Raw genomic sequence first — 15,226 nt, forward strand, 5'->3', positions numbered from 1 at the left:
ATTGATAATTTATTTTTTATTATTTTTGCAGTGTACTTCCACAGGTATGCCAGCCCATATGCAGAGCAGGTCTATGTTAAGACCACTGGAGCTGGCCTTACCTAATCAAACCTCATATTCAGAAAATGAAATTTTAAAGAAAGAATTAGAAGCAATGAGAACTTTCTGTGATTCTGCAAAACAAGACAGACTCAAGCTCCAAAATGAACTGGCTCACAAGGTGGCAGAGTGCAAAGCCTTAGCATTGGAATGTGAAAGGGTCAAAGAGGATTCAGATGAGCAGATAAAGCAACTAGAAGACGCCTTGAAAGATGTTCAGAAGAGAATGTATGAGTCAGAAGGTAAAGTGAAACAAATGCAGACACATTTTCTTGCCCTGAAAGAGCACCTAACAAGCGACGCAGCTACTGGGAACCACAGACTGACAGAGGAACTGAAGGATCAGTTGAAAGACATGAAAGTGAAATATGAAGGTGCGTCTGCAGAAGTGGGGAAATTAAGAAACCAAATCAAACAAAATGAGATGTTAGTTGAAGAGTTTAAGAGGGATGAAGGCAAGCTAATGGAAGAGAATAAGCGACTGCAGAAGGAATTGAGCATGTGTGAACTGGAGCGAGAGAAGAGAGGGAGAAAGGTCACCGAGATGGAAGGCCAGTTAAAGGACTTGTCATCCAAGCTGACCCTTTCCATTCCGGCAGAGAAATTTGAAAACATGAAGAGCTTGTTGTCAAATGAAGTAAACGAGAAGGCAAAAAAATTAATAGAGATGGAAAGAGAATACGAAAGATCACTTAGCGAAATTAGACCGTTAAAGAGAGAACTTGAGAATTTGAAGGCCAAACTGGCTCAGCACGTCAAACCAGAAGAACATGAGCAGCTCAAGAGCAGATTAGAGCATAAGTCAGGAGAACTTGGGAAGAGAATCAGTGAGTTAACATCGAAAAATCAGACCTTACAAAAGGAAATCGAAAAGGTCTATCTGGATAATAATCTCCTCAACCAACAAGTACATAACTTAACAACTGAAATGAAAAATCATTACGTCCCTTTAAAAGTAAGTGAAGAAATGAAAAAGTCACGTGATGTAATTGTTGATGATCTGAATAAAAAGCTTTCAGATGTGACACACAAATATACAGAAAAGAAGTTGGAAATGGAGAAATTGCTGATGGAAAATGCCAGTTTAAGTAAGAACGTTAGCCGCCTGGAAACTGTGTTCATACCTCCAGAGAAACACGAAAAAGAGATAATGGCTCTGAAATCCAATATCGTTGAACTTAAGAAGCAGCTGTCTGAACTTAATAAAAAATGTGGTGACGACCAAGACAAAATATATTCGCTCACGTCTGAAAACACTGACTTGAAAAAGATAATGAGTAATCAGTATGTGCCAGTGAAAACCCACGAAGAGATTAAAACTGCTTTGAGTAGCACATTGGATAAAACCAGCAGAGAATTAGTAGACATGAAGAAGAAGTGTGAAGATATAAATCGAGAATTTGTGAAAATAAAAGATGAGAATGAAATATTAAAAAGAAACCTGGAGAACACTCAGAACCAAATAAAAGCTGAGTACATAAGCCTAAGAGAGCATGAGGAAAAGATGAGTGCTGTAAGGAAGAGCATGAAGAAGGTCCAGGACAACAGTGCCGAAATATTGGCTAACTACAAAAAAGGCCAGGAGGAGATTGTAACACTGCATGCCGAGATCGAGGCCCAGAAAAGGGAACTTGACACAATACAAGAATGCATCAAGCTAAAATATGCTCCAATTATCAGCTTTGAAGAGTGTGAGAGAAAATTTAAAGCTACCGAGAAAGAACTAAAAGAACAGTTATCCGAGCAGACACAAAAGCATCACATCAGCGAAGAAGAGGCCAAGAAGTGCAAGCAAGAAAATGACAAGTTAAAGAAGGAGATCCTCATTCTTCAGAAGGATCTAAAGGATAAAAATGTTCTTGTTGAGAATTTTCATGAAATGGAAAGAGCATTAAGCAGAAAAACAGAAGAGCTGAACAGACAGTTAAAAGACCTGTTGCAGAAATACACAGAGGTAAAGAACGAGAAAGAGAAGCTGGTGGAGGAGAATGCCAAACAGATTTCTGAGATCCTTGCAGCACAAACTCTTCTGCAGAAACAGCATGTTCCACTGGAACAGGTTGAGGCCCTGAAAAAATCTCTTAATGGCACAATTGAGACGCTTAAGGAAGAACTGAAGACTAAGCAAAGGTGTTATGAGAAAGAGCAGCAGACAGTGACCCAACTGCGGCAGATGCTGGAGAATCAAAAGAACTCCTCTGTGCCCCTCGCAGAGCATTTGCAGATTAAGGAAGCATTTGAGAAAGAAGTTGGAATCATAAAAGCTAGCTTGAGAGAAAAGGAAGAAGAAAGCCAAAACAAAACCAAAGAGGTATCCAAGCTCCAGTCTGAGATTCAGAATACTAAACAAGCATTAAAAAAATTAGAGACTAGGGAGGTGGTTGATTTGTCTAAATATAAAGCAACGAAAAGTGATTTGGAGACACAGATTTCCAACCTAAATGAAAAATTGGCCAATCTGAATATGAAGTATGAGGAAGTATGTGAGGAGGTTTTGCATGCCAAAAAGAAGGAACTGTCTGCAAAAGATGAGAAGGAATTGCTCCATTTCAGCATTGAGCAAGAAATCAAGGATCAGCAGGAACGATGCGATAAGTCCTTAACAACAATCACAGAGTTACAGAGAAGAATACAGGAATCCGCCAAACAAATCGAAGCTAAAGATAATAAGGTAATAATAATACTTTAGGTAAGCATGGCTTGGTATTGGAAACCCCAGAGCAGAACTGCCAGAGTAGAACAGGACTCTTTACTGTAGCACTCCACAAGACAGGTTTACAAAAGCATTAACAAAGTGACCATTAAATGCCACCTTTTTAGTTTGACTACGAGTATGCAAAAAAAAAAGATTGGAGTTGAGAAAAAGGTAAAGTCACACAAACAAAAATCAAAAGCAGTTTTCCTTTTGTTTCCTCAGCTGTTACAGCCAAGAATTGAGGTAAGATGGGGAAACTCACTTGCCTCAAAAATGAATGGTCAAAACCCAGTGGGTTTTAAGGTACCTAAAGAATGGTGAGGGAGAGGAGGAAAAAATGCTATGTTTCTGGGCTATGAGAAACTAAGGATGCTGCAGAGCCCCCCAGACTTGATCTTGGCACTCACCCATACCAGTAAATTGAGCCCTCCAGCTCATAGTACATTCTTTCCCGGTATCTTCCTACAGACAGAATATCTTGCCCCTCCTTTCTACCTTCCTAAATCCTCTACATTCCTTAATGCCCACTTCATCACTTAACCCTCCTTCCTAAAGCCTTCATTGGCCAACCTAGCCTACAGTAAACTGTTCCTCTTCCAAAATGCATGTTGTATTTTGGTTTTGCCATCCATTTACAACAAATATATTACCGTGTCAGAATGATGTGGTTGGGACTTCCCTGGTGGTCCAGTGGTTAAGACTCCTTGCTCCCAATGCAGGGGGCCCAGGTTCGATCCCTGGTCAGGGAACTAGATCCCACATGCCACAACTAAAGATCCCACCCGTGTGCCACAACTAAGACCCGGCACTGCCAAATAAATAAATATTAAAAAAAAAAAAAAAAGAATGATGTGGTTAGTCTTTCCAACTAGTTTTTGAGAGCAGGTTCATAACTTACGTTTCCATCTTTATCGTTCATTCTCATGGTACAATTTACAGAATAGGTGCTCAATAATATTTTCAAAACTGGTAATTGAATAAAGTATGTACTATGAAGATGAGAAGTCAGGGAGATTGAGTTCAGTTTTACCCATTCAACAAATAATTATTAAATGCCTTCTACCTGCAAGGTACTATGCTTAATGCTGGGGATATAGTGACAAGTGAAAGCAGACACAGCCCCAGCCCTCCTCAGTGGACAGGTACAAGTACTGACTTTCTGACATGTCTGCTCATATGACCCAGAATTTTAGTGCTCTCAGCTTGTTTGGAAGTCAGTTATGAATATAATGTATAATTATAATAGCAAGTTATTAATACCTACTTACAATTGTCACTATTTATTAAGCATATACTACATACCAAACATGTATTTATGATTTCATTTAATTGTCTTAACTATGAAAGGTTTTCCCCTTACTGAGAGGAAATTATATATTGCACATACTGTTGATAACAATCTTGACAGCGTTCATTCCTCAACTTTCTGGCATATAAAGATAAATTTTGTGTCTCAAGGAATGAGTTCTGTGTAAAGATGTTCATTGTAAGTGAATAAGTGACTAATACATGTTTCTCCCACAACTCGTTTTTTTATAAGATAACTGAACTGCTCAGTGATGTGGAAAGACTAAAACAAGCACTCAGTGGCCTTTCCCAGCTCACCTGCACGAGCGGGAGTCCCAGTAAGAGGCAGAGTCAGCTGATTGGCAGTCTGCAGCACCAGGTCAAGTCCCTGCAGCAGCAGCTGGTGGTGAGTAACCGGGGCCTGCAGGACTTCGTGCTGATCTGCTCAGGGTCTCGTTTGTTTGTTTGTAAAATCTCATTTAGAAACCAGATTGATCTTTGGCTATGTTCAGATCCAGGCATGTAATCATTTTTGCTAAAAGTTACTTATACTAATGATATAATATCATTTTTTGTGTGCTTACTGTATACCAGGCACTACACTAAACATTTTACATACTTGATCTTCTTCACAATCCTACAAGGTTTTATCCCCCCTATTTAATTCTTAAGGAAACAAAGATGAAAATATGCCTGGGGTCATACAGCTAGGATTTAATCCTGGGACTTGCTGACTCCAAATCTGATAGCTTTCCAACTGTAGCATACTCTCTAAAATATTGGTCCACTAAACTGAAGGAAGTTCTTTTAATAGTCTTTTATCCTTATGAATGAAGGTAGGCATTCCTATGGTTTTATACATTATATCCTTACATATTAAAAGAAAACATCCGTGTATATATATTCATATAGATACCTATATGGATATGTATCTCCTTTATATATTAAAAGAAAGCATCTGGATTAAGAAGCTGAAGTTGGGATCTCGGTTCTAAGCCCTACCACTTAAAAGAGAGTGACATGGAACATTCCCCTTAACCCTTGGCTTCCTTATCCATAAAAATAGGATAATATGAACTGATTGTTTGTTTGTTTGCTTTTTTAATTGGATGAGCTATGGGGCAAATTAAAACATAGCCCAATCAAATGTAAATTGTTGGGTAATATTTTCCTATTCTATAGGAATTTGTCCTGAGTTGTTTTTGAATAGAAGAAAGTTATTTTTTAAAGTGTTCATTTTATGACACTGTTGGCCTGCAGATTAATGATGACATATTACTGATTTGGATCTTATCGAAAGGATATGGTAGTCTCTTCAGTATTCAGAAATATGTTTATTATGTTCATGGCACTCTGCTAAGTACTGTCAGGGATAGTGTACAGTTCCTGTCCCCAAGGAGTTCTGGGTAGTTAGGCAAGATAGAGATCCATGAAAAGTAAAATAACGAGACAAAAAATATCAAATATAGAACTAAGAATATGGTCCCAGATTCTAAGTGATATGAATTCCCAGGAAGGAAGGACGACTGATGTGGTGGGAGCTGGTTTCAAAGAGGAAGGGAGTACCTGGCCGGAACTTGTAGTTAGATGGTGTTCAGGTAGGTGGAAGGAAAATAGAGACTCTCCCTGGCAAGGGAAACAGTGTGAAGGAAGGCATGGAGGTGGAATCAAGTGGCATGCATGCCCCAGGGGTAGTAAAAGGCTGCTCAGCCTGGCTAGGCATGGGAGCTGTATTTGAGGTCAAGTTGTGGAGACTGTTGAGAATCAAGCTGATGAGTTTGATTTCTCTCTTATATCTAATGAGGTGTCACCCAAGGTTTTTGGGTCAAAAGTGATGCGAGAAAAGAGCTACCTCAGTCTTGGAAGCATGAAAAGGAATAAAGTCTAGAGACAGGGGCTGAGATGGGAAGTTTTTGCAATAATCCAAAGCGTAAGTTGATAAGTGTCTGGGTGATTTCATGGCATTCGATATGAACTCAGGCAATAATTTCATGTTACCTAGGGTAAGTGCATTGCTTTCACTGTGAATGTTCCCACACATTCTTTAACAAAGTGTATACTATTGTTATGCACTGGAATTTTGCATCTGGTGGGTCCAAGGTGGTTTGTTATAAGAAGTAGCAGGAGCACTTTAATAATACTACCGTGTAGAAGCATCCAGCCTGAGGACAGCATCGTCACAAGCCTCCATGTGTTTGAAAACGTGAATGCTGATATTCTGATCTGTCCATCTTTCTGCACTTGTAGGATGCTGACAGACAGCACCAAGAAGTAATTGCAATTTATCGGACACACCTTCTTAGTGCTGCACAGGTAAAGAAGAACTACTCCTTTGGCTAGGATATTGTTTCAGAGAAAATAATTTTTTATTTTCCAGTAAATTTATGTGAAAGTCATTGATGTTTAAAGTAGTTGAACCCCCGTATACTTATTTTAGAATTGTTTCTTTTAATCATGGCTTGCATTATCTCCCAGAGAAATTTACAAAGCTGTATGGCAACACAACATCTTAAATTTAGTGTTGTCTCCATCTGCTTGTCATTCATTTTATAGACAGTTTGGCAACATGTGATGGCAGCACACGTTAATGGTATTGCTAGCTGGAGATAATGCCTTGACATCCACACGTCTGTTAGCTAAAAGAGGAGAGTGGGAAGGACTTCATTGTTTCTTGGTAGCTCAGGAGTGTTTCTTTGAAAGGTAGAGAATACCAAAAAAGTGCAAAAATGACAAGTAAAATGTGCACAGAATTTTAATAACTTAAGAAAAAAGTGGTTCTGTTAGAACATCAATAATATTTATTTGTTGAGCCTTAATCTCAGTGAAGCAGAAGACTACGAATTGCCTTCGTTGGGGGGTGTAATGAGAAAGCTATTAAAAAAAATCACACTAAGAAACATGTTTAACATATGAAGGATTTTATACTTAATGCTCTGTAGAAACCCTGTGATCAGCATCTCCACAATTCTCAGATTCTGGGGGGAAGACAATCGAGACAATGTTAGAATGGCAGGTGAGATGTAATAGAAATTGTTTAGGATTTGAAGTGTCCACACTGAAAAAAAAAAGGTGTTGAGAGAAAGCTTCAGAGAAGATCATTAAAAAAAAAAAAAAAAAAGAAAAAACTAGGTTAAATAATAAAAAGGAAAAGATTTTGCAATATCAAATTCTTGAAATAAAAAAGCCTGCCTTTTCTATAGGAGATGAGGGGGAAACCAATGTAAAAGAATGAATGATATGATAAAGCATCTTTGGCTACTTTCTTTTTAGTAGATAGACGATAAGCTGGGGTTTGAAAGTATATTATTATTGCAATTATTCGAGACTATTGATGGCAGCAGAATGGGGAGTTCTTTGGAGGGAAAAACAGTAGAAAGTGTAGACGATCTGTGGTAGTGAGGGTGAGGAACTCGCTTGGCTCTGATACTGGCCAGGGGTGAACAGCATACTCTTGATGAAAGACCGCAAACTGACAAGCCTTTCATACTTTTTTCACGTATGCTTCTGAAATTCAAAATTATTGTCCACTGACTCCTAATGAAACATAACAAAAGCAATTGGCATCTGACATAGTCTTGCCTTCTGGCGTCATAAAGTTAACTAAGAAATTCAGTTTAGTCAACTATGGCTAATGTTTGGAATTAACAATCTGCTGTTATAGAAACAGATTTTGGAAGCAAAACTTTTTATATTAATAGGACGTGTTATGCTGAAACTCATTCAAGTGCTCAAGCAAGAAAAAGGGAAGGGGGGTGTTTTAAGCCCACCTACTGACTTGCATTTAATCAACCTCTTGCCGTCTTTTTAACTTTAAAGTGTCTCTTTCTAAATTTAAGCGGATAACATTCACGTCAAAAGGTCTCAACTTACACCAGTAAAGGGGGAAATGCAAATAAACAAGGAGGTACCATTTTTCAATTCTGGGATGGGCAACTTTTAAACAAGATGATAGTCTGTAGCATTGGCCAGGGCATTGTGGGAAATGGGCATTTATACCCTGCTGGTGGGAGTGTAAATTGTTATTATCTCTATAGAGGGATATTTGTAGTACTTAGCAAAATTTAAAAATTGAGCCTGCTTTTTTGACCTAGCAACTTCTTCCCTAGGAATCTGCCCCATAAGATGGGAAACCCCATAAGTGCCCATCATTGTGAGAATGAATAAAGAAATTATGATACATCCATACAGTGGATATTACACAATAATTTAAAATAATTAAGGCAGGGAATTCCCTGGTGGTCCAGTGGTTAGACTCGGGCCTTCACTGCCGTGGACCTGGGTTCGATCCCTGGTTGGGGACTAGGATCCCACAAGCTGCGCGGTGTGGCCAATCAATCAATAAATAATTAAGGCAATAACTAGGTGAAAAGGCAAGTTGCAAACAATATATATGATCTTATTTATGTAAAAAATATAAATATGGGGATTTTTCATTAGTTACTTTTCTAATTTAAAAGAAAACTCAGCAGAAGCAAAAAAAATTTCCTTGGTAGTTTACTTGCTCATCTGAACTTACACTACCCTATCATCTGAGCCATGATGTAAAAAAAAGAAAGAGTTTGGTCCATCTCTTCTCTGATACTAGATGTTAGAGCAACTGGTGTGCACTACTTTTAAATTGATTTTCTTTATTTCCATGATAGAGCTCTACTCTGTTTTCCAATAAAACCTTTAGAATATCACCACGATGGTGAGGATTTAGCATTTGGTGAATCACAACCAATGAGGGTTCTATTATAAAGCCCTTGTCTTTAGAATTTGTGTTGTAAATGAAGATGACATAAAATATTTCTCCCCTTTCTTCTTTCTCCCAAGGGTCACATGGATGAAGATGTGCAGGCGGCCTTACTCCAGATCATACAGATGCGGCAAGGGCTTGTGTGCTAGCATCAGCACCCACCAGCCGATGGTGGCTTTCCCTGCTGGTGCTGAGCATTCTGTGTGCAACTCCGTGGCCTTTCTGGGCCTCACTGTGCTAGTATAATAAAATAAGTATATTTTGATCCATCAGTAGGTTTTTAAATTAGACAAATATGTTACTGAGTTTTTCAATATCAGTTCAAATCTTACATTCTTTATATGTTAATTTTACAATTAGACAAACAACATAACACTTTGCCTTGGATTGGCTACTTATTTTTAATTGATTGAGTACTCAATAAAACATGAGTCATCTGAGTGGGTCCATTTGAAGAGGGATTAGGCTGAAATAATTATTAAAGTTTTCTTCCAGAGAAATTAATTGGGTTGGTAGCCACTTTTAAGTGGATCAAGAGATCTTTCAGATGTTCAGTCAAGCCATGAGCCCTAATGCAGTTTCAAGGAATGCATGGTAACTTGGCTGGCCAAGTTCCATTTTTATTGAAGTAACTTAATGAGTGCTTTTGACTTCTTTTGGAGGTACAGATTTTTTTTCTTTTTACACTAGTAAGTTTTATGCCTTTTAAAATAAATTTCTTTTCACAAATGGTTTGCAGTGCTAAATTACATTTAGGCTAAGAACAGGCAAGGGTGGAATATATCAGGAATTTATAATAAAATTTCCTCATAATCTCCGCAACGGTATCTTAATTTTCACTTGTAGTGACTTTTCTTTTTACAGTATGAAGAGAACTATGATAAATGGTATACTAGATTTTTCAAAGTATCAAAAATGTTAGACTTTTTTTAGTAATTACTCTGACATTTGCTACTGTAGTAACAAAGCACTCATTATATATGCATCCTCCAAATGTTTTGTACTTATTTATAGGAAAATTGCACTAATGAGATTAATAATGTGAAATGCAGTTTTTTTGCAAAATCAGCCTTAGAAAATTGATTTTAGAAGACAGATCTTTAAGGTTTTAGACAAAAGTGCAATAACATTGTAAACTGTAAGAATATAGATAGCAAGAAAATAATGAAATTGGACATGTTTATAGTAAATATTATAACCAACCATTTTTATTAACTATATCTCATTAAGGAAAGTTTATATGTTTTGTTATTTTATTAATATTTTATTTACAATTCAGATTGAAAATGACTAATTTGACTGTTAGCAAATAAACTAAACAAATGAATCATTGCAGCCAAGCTTTTTAAATTGCAAAATGTGCCTTAGCAATAATCTTTGAGCATCCTGAAGCAGATTTTTGATCCCATTTTTGTGTAATAACAAGGACAAAGGACCATCAAAATATCAATAACTTATTCCACCAAAGAATAAGCCATTGTGTTTCTTCAGTATAGAAACAAAAGTGAAAAGTCAGAAACGGATTTATTTTGAATTCTTTAGGTAGGTATATACAATAAGCAATATTTGGATTCTTTAATTTTTATATTTAATGTTGTCCTTCAGCATGAGTTCTATGTCATGAGTTTTAGGTCACCTATCGAAGCTCTAGAGTAGAGAAGTTCTTAACTGAATACTTACATTTCAGTGTTATATTTTCCTTATTAGGGGTGGGAAGGGAACCCCTATATGGGTTTATATATGTTTTATTTTGTCTTCAACCATCAATAAAATGTTTTCTGTGAAATATTGTTTTGAACATCTTGTAAGAGATTTACACGGTAAACCAGTCCATTTGCTATTTTTGGAGAATTTGGGGGAGAGAATGATGGAATGCAAAGTATAGATGATGACACCCATTTTCAGTTAGCTATGTAGAATACAATATCAAGTAACCTCGAATTAATCCCATTTTCTCATTCACTCACCTTTGGGTCAAAGGCAGAGCTTGCATGTACAACACTGAAGGTGAAAGCTTCTTAGATAGTTAACAAATGGAACATGCACAGTGGATGATGCTGGTCTCTTTGCTATTCTGTATTCAGGAAGACTATGAAGTCTGAACTTAGGCCAAGAGGAAAATCAGTTGTCTAAGATGTGAGTGCTGTCTGAAAGAATCACTGAATTCCTTTTGGAGCGCAGTCCTTTGTTGAAAGCTTTATTACTATTCGTTGCTTGTTTTTTTTTTCTTATCACTCCCGCTTCATCAGAAAATCTCATTCCTTTTGATAGAGGGTCAGTGTTATAAAGAACTATTAAAATAAAATCAAATATTAATGCAATGAACATCTTAAAATTTAATAATACAGTGACTCTAATCACTAGCTACACCTGTGCTACTCTAAAATTCCGGGTGAATTTAGCTTAATCTTTCTTATAGCTTGTTTTTTATTTAAACCTTTCTTCTTGACCCTAACCAACATTATACAGTTTAAATTTTTCTATTATTCTAAATGCATTGGATAATTGCTGCTTTAAAAATCTTGTAGCTTTAGAACATGAGCACTTTTTTCCCCCCAGCGTTACCAGTTTTCTTCTAACAAGGACCTAAATATTGTTCTCATACACGAGCTTCTTATCTACTGAGAACGTGGTTCATGTTTTCAGTCCACTTGTTTCAAAGAAGAAAAGGGAAGAGTTTCAAATTAATTTTTGGTGTCCATGATGACTAGATACATCAGTGCCTGCTTACACTAATGCCAAGTGGGAAATAGTAGTGGTTACAAGCTTCTTTTGATATCTGCTTCACCATGGTGGAAGAAAACTACTTCTTGATGCCTCTTTATTTACCTCATCACTGGATTCTGCAACCTTGTAGTGATCCTTTTTCATCTTACAAGTTCTGTGCATCAAAGTAATGGCAGTACCTCTGGCACCAAAATAAGGATTGAAAGAGAATTGCCTGTGATAATCATGCAAAATGTGGTTGCACATGTCTGGCAGGGGAAGAAGAACCTGGACCTTATTCCTGGCTGCTAAATGTTGTGAATAAATTTCAGAGAGGAAAAAAACAATTATTATGAGTAATTTTCAGAAAGAGAAAAAAAGCAAATGGCACCATAAAATATATCGTGCCCAAAATGTAAAATGGAAAATACGTATTTCAGCTCCCATTTCATTCAGTGACGTCTCCAACTAAACTGGATTTAAGACTTTGTTGTTGGAAATTAAATTCTTCCCTGTGTTTTGGTCCTGGCTGTTTGAAACAAGACTGTCTATACTAGCCTCTCCAGGTAAATACTAACCTGCTTCTTAACGTGGCTTCTGTTTCTTACAGTATATGTGGACCTTTGGCTCATGAGAGTCATGAATGTAGAGATTTAAAGAAAAAGATAAAGAAGAAACTGCAGCAAAGATGGCATTCCAATAAGACTCCCTGGGCAGCGTGAGTGCTTGTATTTAGCATAATAGAGCATGTGGCATCACTTATGCATTAGAGGGCATTTTCATTATCTGTGCCTGCATGAGCAAACACTGATGATGAATGAATTCAACCAAAAAGAGAGGGTTACAAAAATGTCATATGTAAATTAAAAAAAGCCAAGATTTGTGAGGGTTGCTTCTCCAGTTATAAGTGTGTGTGTATATACACATACATACATACACATGCATGTATATATAGTGAAATAATAGAAGAGACATCGATAAAAACAATGCCCCTTATAATTGATATTTGGCATCAAATTGTACTTAATGAGCCCAATTTTTATTTTATATTTTAAACAGGTTTGCAAATTTTTTTTCAAGACAACAGAATATTCTGAATTCAGGAAAGAGTTTAGAGAGGTTATTGCCTTCTTAATAATTTAGAGCTTCCATTGCTCTGCCAAGTCAGAAGATTAACATTTAATAGAAAAAAATTATATATCTGTAATTCAGTCATGGCTATTAGATCAGATGGATTTTACATTAAGTGAAAAAGATGTCGAGCATTTAAGGACCATTAAACTACAGGACTCTTTTATTGGGTTTTAAGGCCTCCGAGCCCAGGTCCTGCTGTGAAGATTATTTATTTTTACATGTACAGAACACACTAAGGATGGGAAAAGGGCATACATTTTAAAAGAAAATAGGCCATGAAAAAGTGTGATTTTCCACATTGTGAACAGCTACCATTCAGATTCAATCTTATTTTATAATAATTAGTTTTATGCATCATTAAGTAGCTTTCTTACAGGCTGGAAGAACACGGTGAAGGCCACTTTAAAAGTGGTACCTGCAGGAAATCCAAGTAGCTGGATACCCTCTGTTGACATTTCACTTTGAGGAACCACATTTCTAATAGTTTCCAGGTAGCTCAACATTGTAAAGAATTTAAGTTTGAAAATGCCTTCTCCAGTGGTCCTTAAGGACTATGAAAACAAAAGACCTAGAGAGAAGTGACTTTTAATAAGCGTCTACCTTTTTCTAGTGATACCCACATTGTCAAGGAAGGACTGGAATTTGACTTTTGAGAAGAACCACTCACCTACGGGGAGAAATTCTGCACCATCCAAAAGTCTGCACCATCCCTTTTATTAAGTGCGTGTAACACTTGACATTGTTGCAGTTAAATCATGACAAGCGATATCTTAAATAATATAAACTTTTCTTACTATTTGCATCGTACCTCCTGTCCCATTCCCACCTCCAAAAACTGGGGAAGAATTTTATGTAGGAGTTTAAGAACAAATAGACTCAGGGAGGATGGAGGAAAGGAGTTAATGTAATTTGTAACTTTTTTCCCTACAATGTCCAAACAAATTTTGTGATTTTCTTTCTTGCTATTCTAGGATTTTTTTAATTGCCTTCAACTAAAGTGACACCTTATGGGCTGTTTCAGAAATTCTCTTTAGGATTTAAAAATGAAGCCGATTCATATTCAGAGTCTTCCTGCTAAAATCTGTTAAGCCAAAATAAAAATGACTGCTACTTAAAATTTTTCCCCTCTTTGTTGTTGCTACCGAGATTGTCTCACAGGAGTTGCAAGTTCCCACTTATGCACAATTAAAAACTCTTCTTTGTACAAATGGAGAGAGATGAACAATCACAGGGTTGCCAGCACAAGTCCTAAAGATGGAAGTGTATATGCCTCAATCAAATAAAGAGGGGCTGCTCTCTTGAGCTTGGAGGCTTGTTTTGTGAAAGTGAATTTTTCCAGTTGGCCTTAATCCCTAAGCAGTATAGCTCCTTTAAAGCCATCTTTATTCATTCACACCAATTGACACTTTAAGAAATTCCCCCAGCTACTGTTCATCTGAGTCTAAATATATCTGTTAGAGTCGAATGCATTTAAGAGGATTTGCAATCTGTGATTATCCAAAATACTATTCATTGTCAATATTTTTGGTGTGCCATAGCCAATCTTGTTATTGTAATGTACATAGCCACTTAACTGCAGCAAAGCCTGAATACATCACAGCAACTGGATAACCTGAGGAGGGCTTGTCTCCAGCTCTGTGCTACCATTCTGGCACAGCTTGTGTGGTTATGAACATCAGAAAGAATTCCTTAATATGCTGTTGCTCTCCTTCCAGACCCTTTTGGGCAATCTCACCCTCTGTGTTCTCTAAGTGGAGAGCAGTTACCAGGACAACAGAGAATTTGAGAAAGATTTAATTGTGATCTGGTGTCTAACCAGAATAAGGGGCTGGTGCCTTGAATTTACATTTTAGGTTCCCAAGGAAATGTCAATATGCATATTTATTATTTTTGCCCTACCTCATTACAAAAAAAGATTTTAAGGTGGCTCGCAATTTTTTTCTTAATATGGGTGAGGGAAAGGGGAATGGTAAATACTAAAAGGATAGGAAAAGCAAGCAACAGCTTGGGATCCAGAAAGCATGCCATGAATACTGTAATATTCTGCTTACTTTTCTGGAACTGGCCTCAATTTGACTCAACTTTCTACCAGCCAATGCAAAGAAGTGAGCATCACATATGTGAGGCACAGCATCCATTAGGAAGAGCACAGTTATTCCTGGTTCTGAAGCCGGCCAGCCTTTCCCCCATGGGTCCAGCACATCATTTCAAACCGGAGTAAAAACTCCCTTCGGGACACATGCCATGAGATAAACAGGGTGCATCTTCCTAAGTGCCTCCATCGGACTTGATGGTAAGAAACATAAGCTATTTTGTAAATAACTTTTAAATTTTGGAATAATGCAGTGACTAATAGGCAGTGACTAAGAGTAAGAATAGTCCACATTTTGGGCCTATTTGGGTCCACGAGGAAGAATTCACTTTTTTCTTTCACCTTATTTTTTTTTATTGTAGTGTGGTTGATTTACAATATTGTGTTAGTTTCAGGTGAATAACATAGATATTCAGTATTTTTGCAGATTATATTCCTTTATAGATTATTACATGATATTGGGTATCTGATACTG

General features: G+C 37.1%; 1 protein-coding gene and 1 non-coding gene across 5 annotated transcripts in view; both read left to right on the forward strand.

Moving 5' to 3' along the window:
- Positions 1–10,605, forward strand: part of UACA (uveal autoantigen with coiled-coil domains and ankyrin repeats) — an 86,129-nt gene extending 75,524 nt beyond the window's left edge. For all 4 annotated transcript variants that reach the window (XM_036842490.1, XM_036842491.1, XM_036842492.1 and 1 more), the window contains exons 16-19: positions 32–2,770; positions 4,335–4,487; positions 6,329–6,394; positions 8,897–10,605. In XM_036842490.1, coding sequence (XP_036698385.1) covers positions 32–2,770; positions 4,335–4,487; positions 6,329–6,394; positions 8,897–8,968 — 3,030 coding nt within the window. In that variant the 3' untranslated portion in view covers positions 8,969–10,605. The remainder of the gene's footprint in view (positions 1–31; positions 2,771–4,334; positions 4,488–6,328; positions 6,395–8,896) is intronic.
- TRNAW-CCA lies at positions 3,471–3,543 on the forward strand. The gene has a single exon. It is a non-coding gene; the product is annotated as a tRNA-Trp (tRNA).
- Positions 10,606–15,226: the final 4,621 nt, after the last annotated feature.

This window comes from Balaenoptera musculus, chromosome 2 (assembly GCF_009873245.2).
Source record: "Balaenoptera musculus isolate JJ_BM4_2016_0621 chromosome 2, mBalMus1.pri.v3, whole genome shotgun sequence".
Taxonomy (NCBI): Eukaryota; Metazoa; Chordata; class Mammalia; order Artiodactyla; family Balaenopteridae; genus Balaenoptera; species Balaenoptera musculus.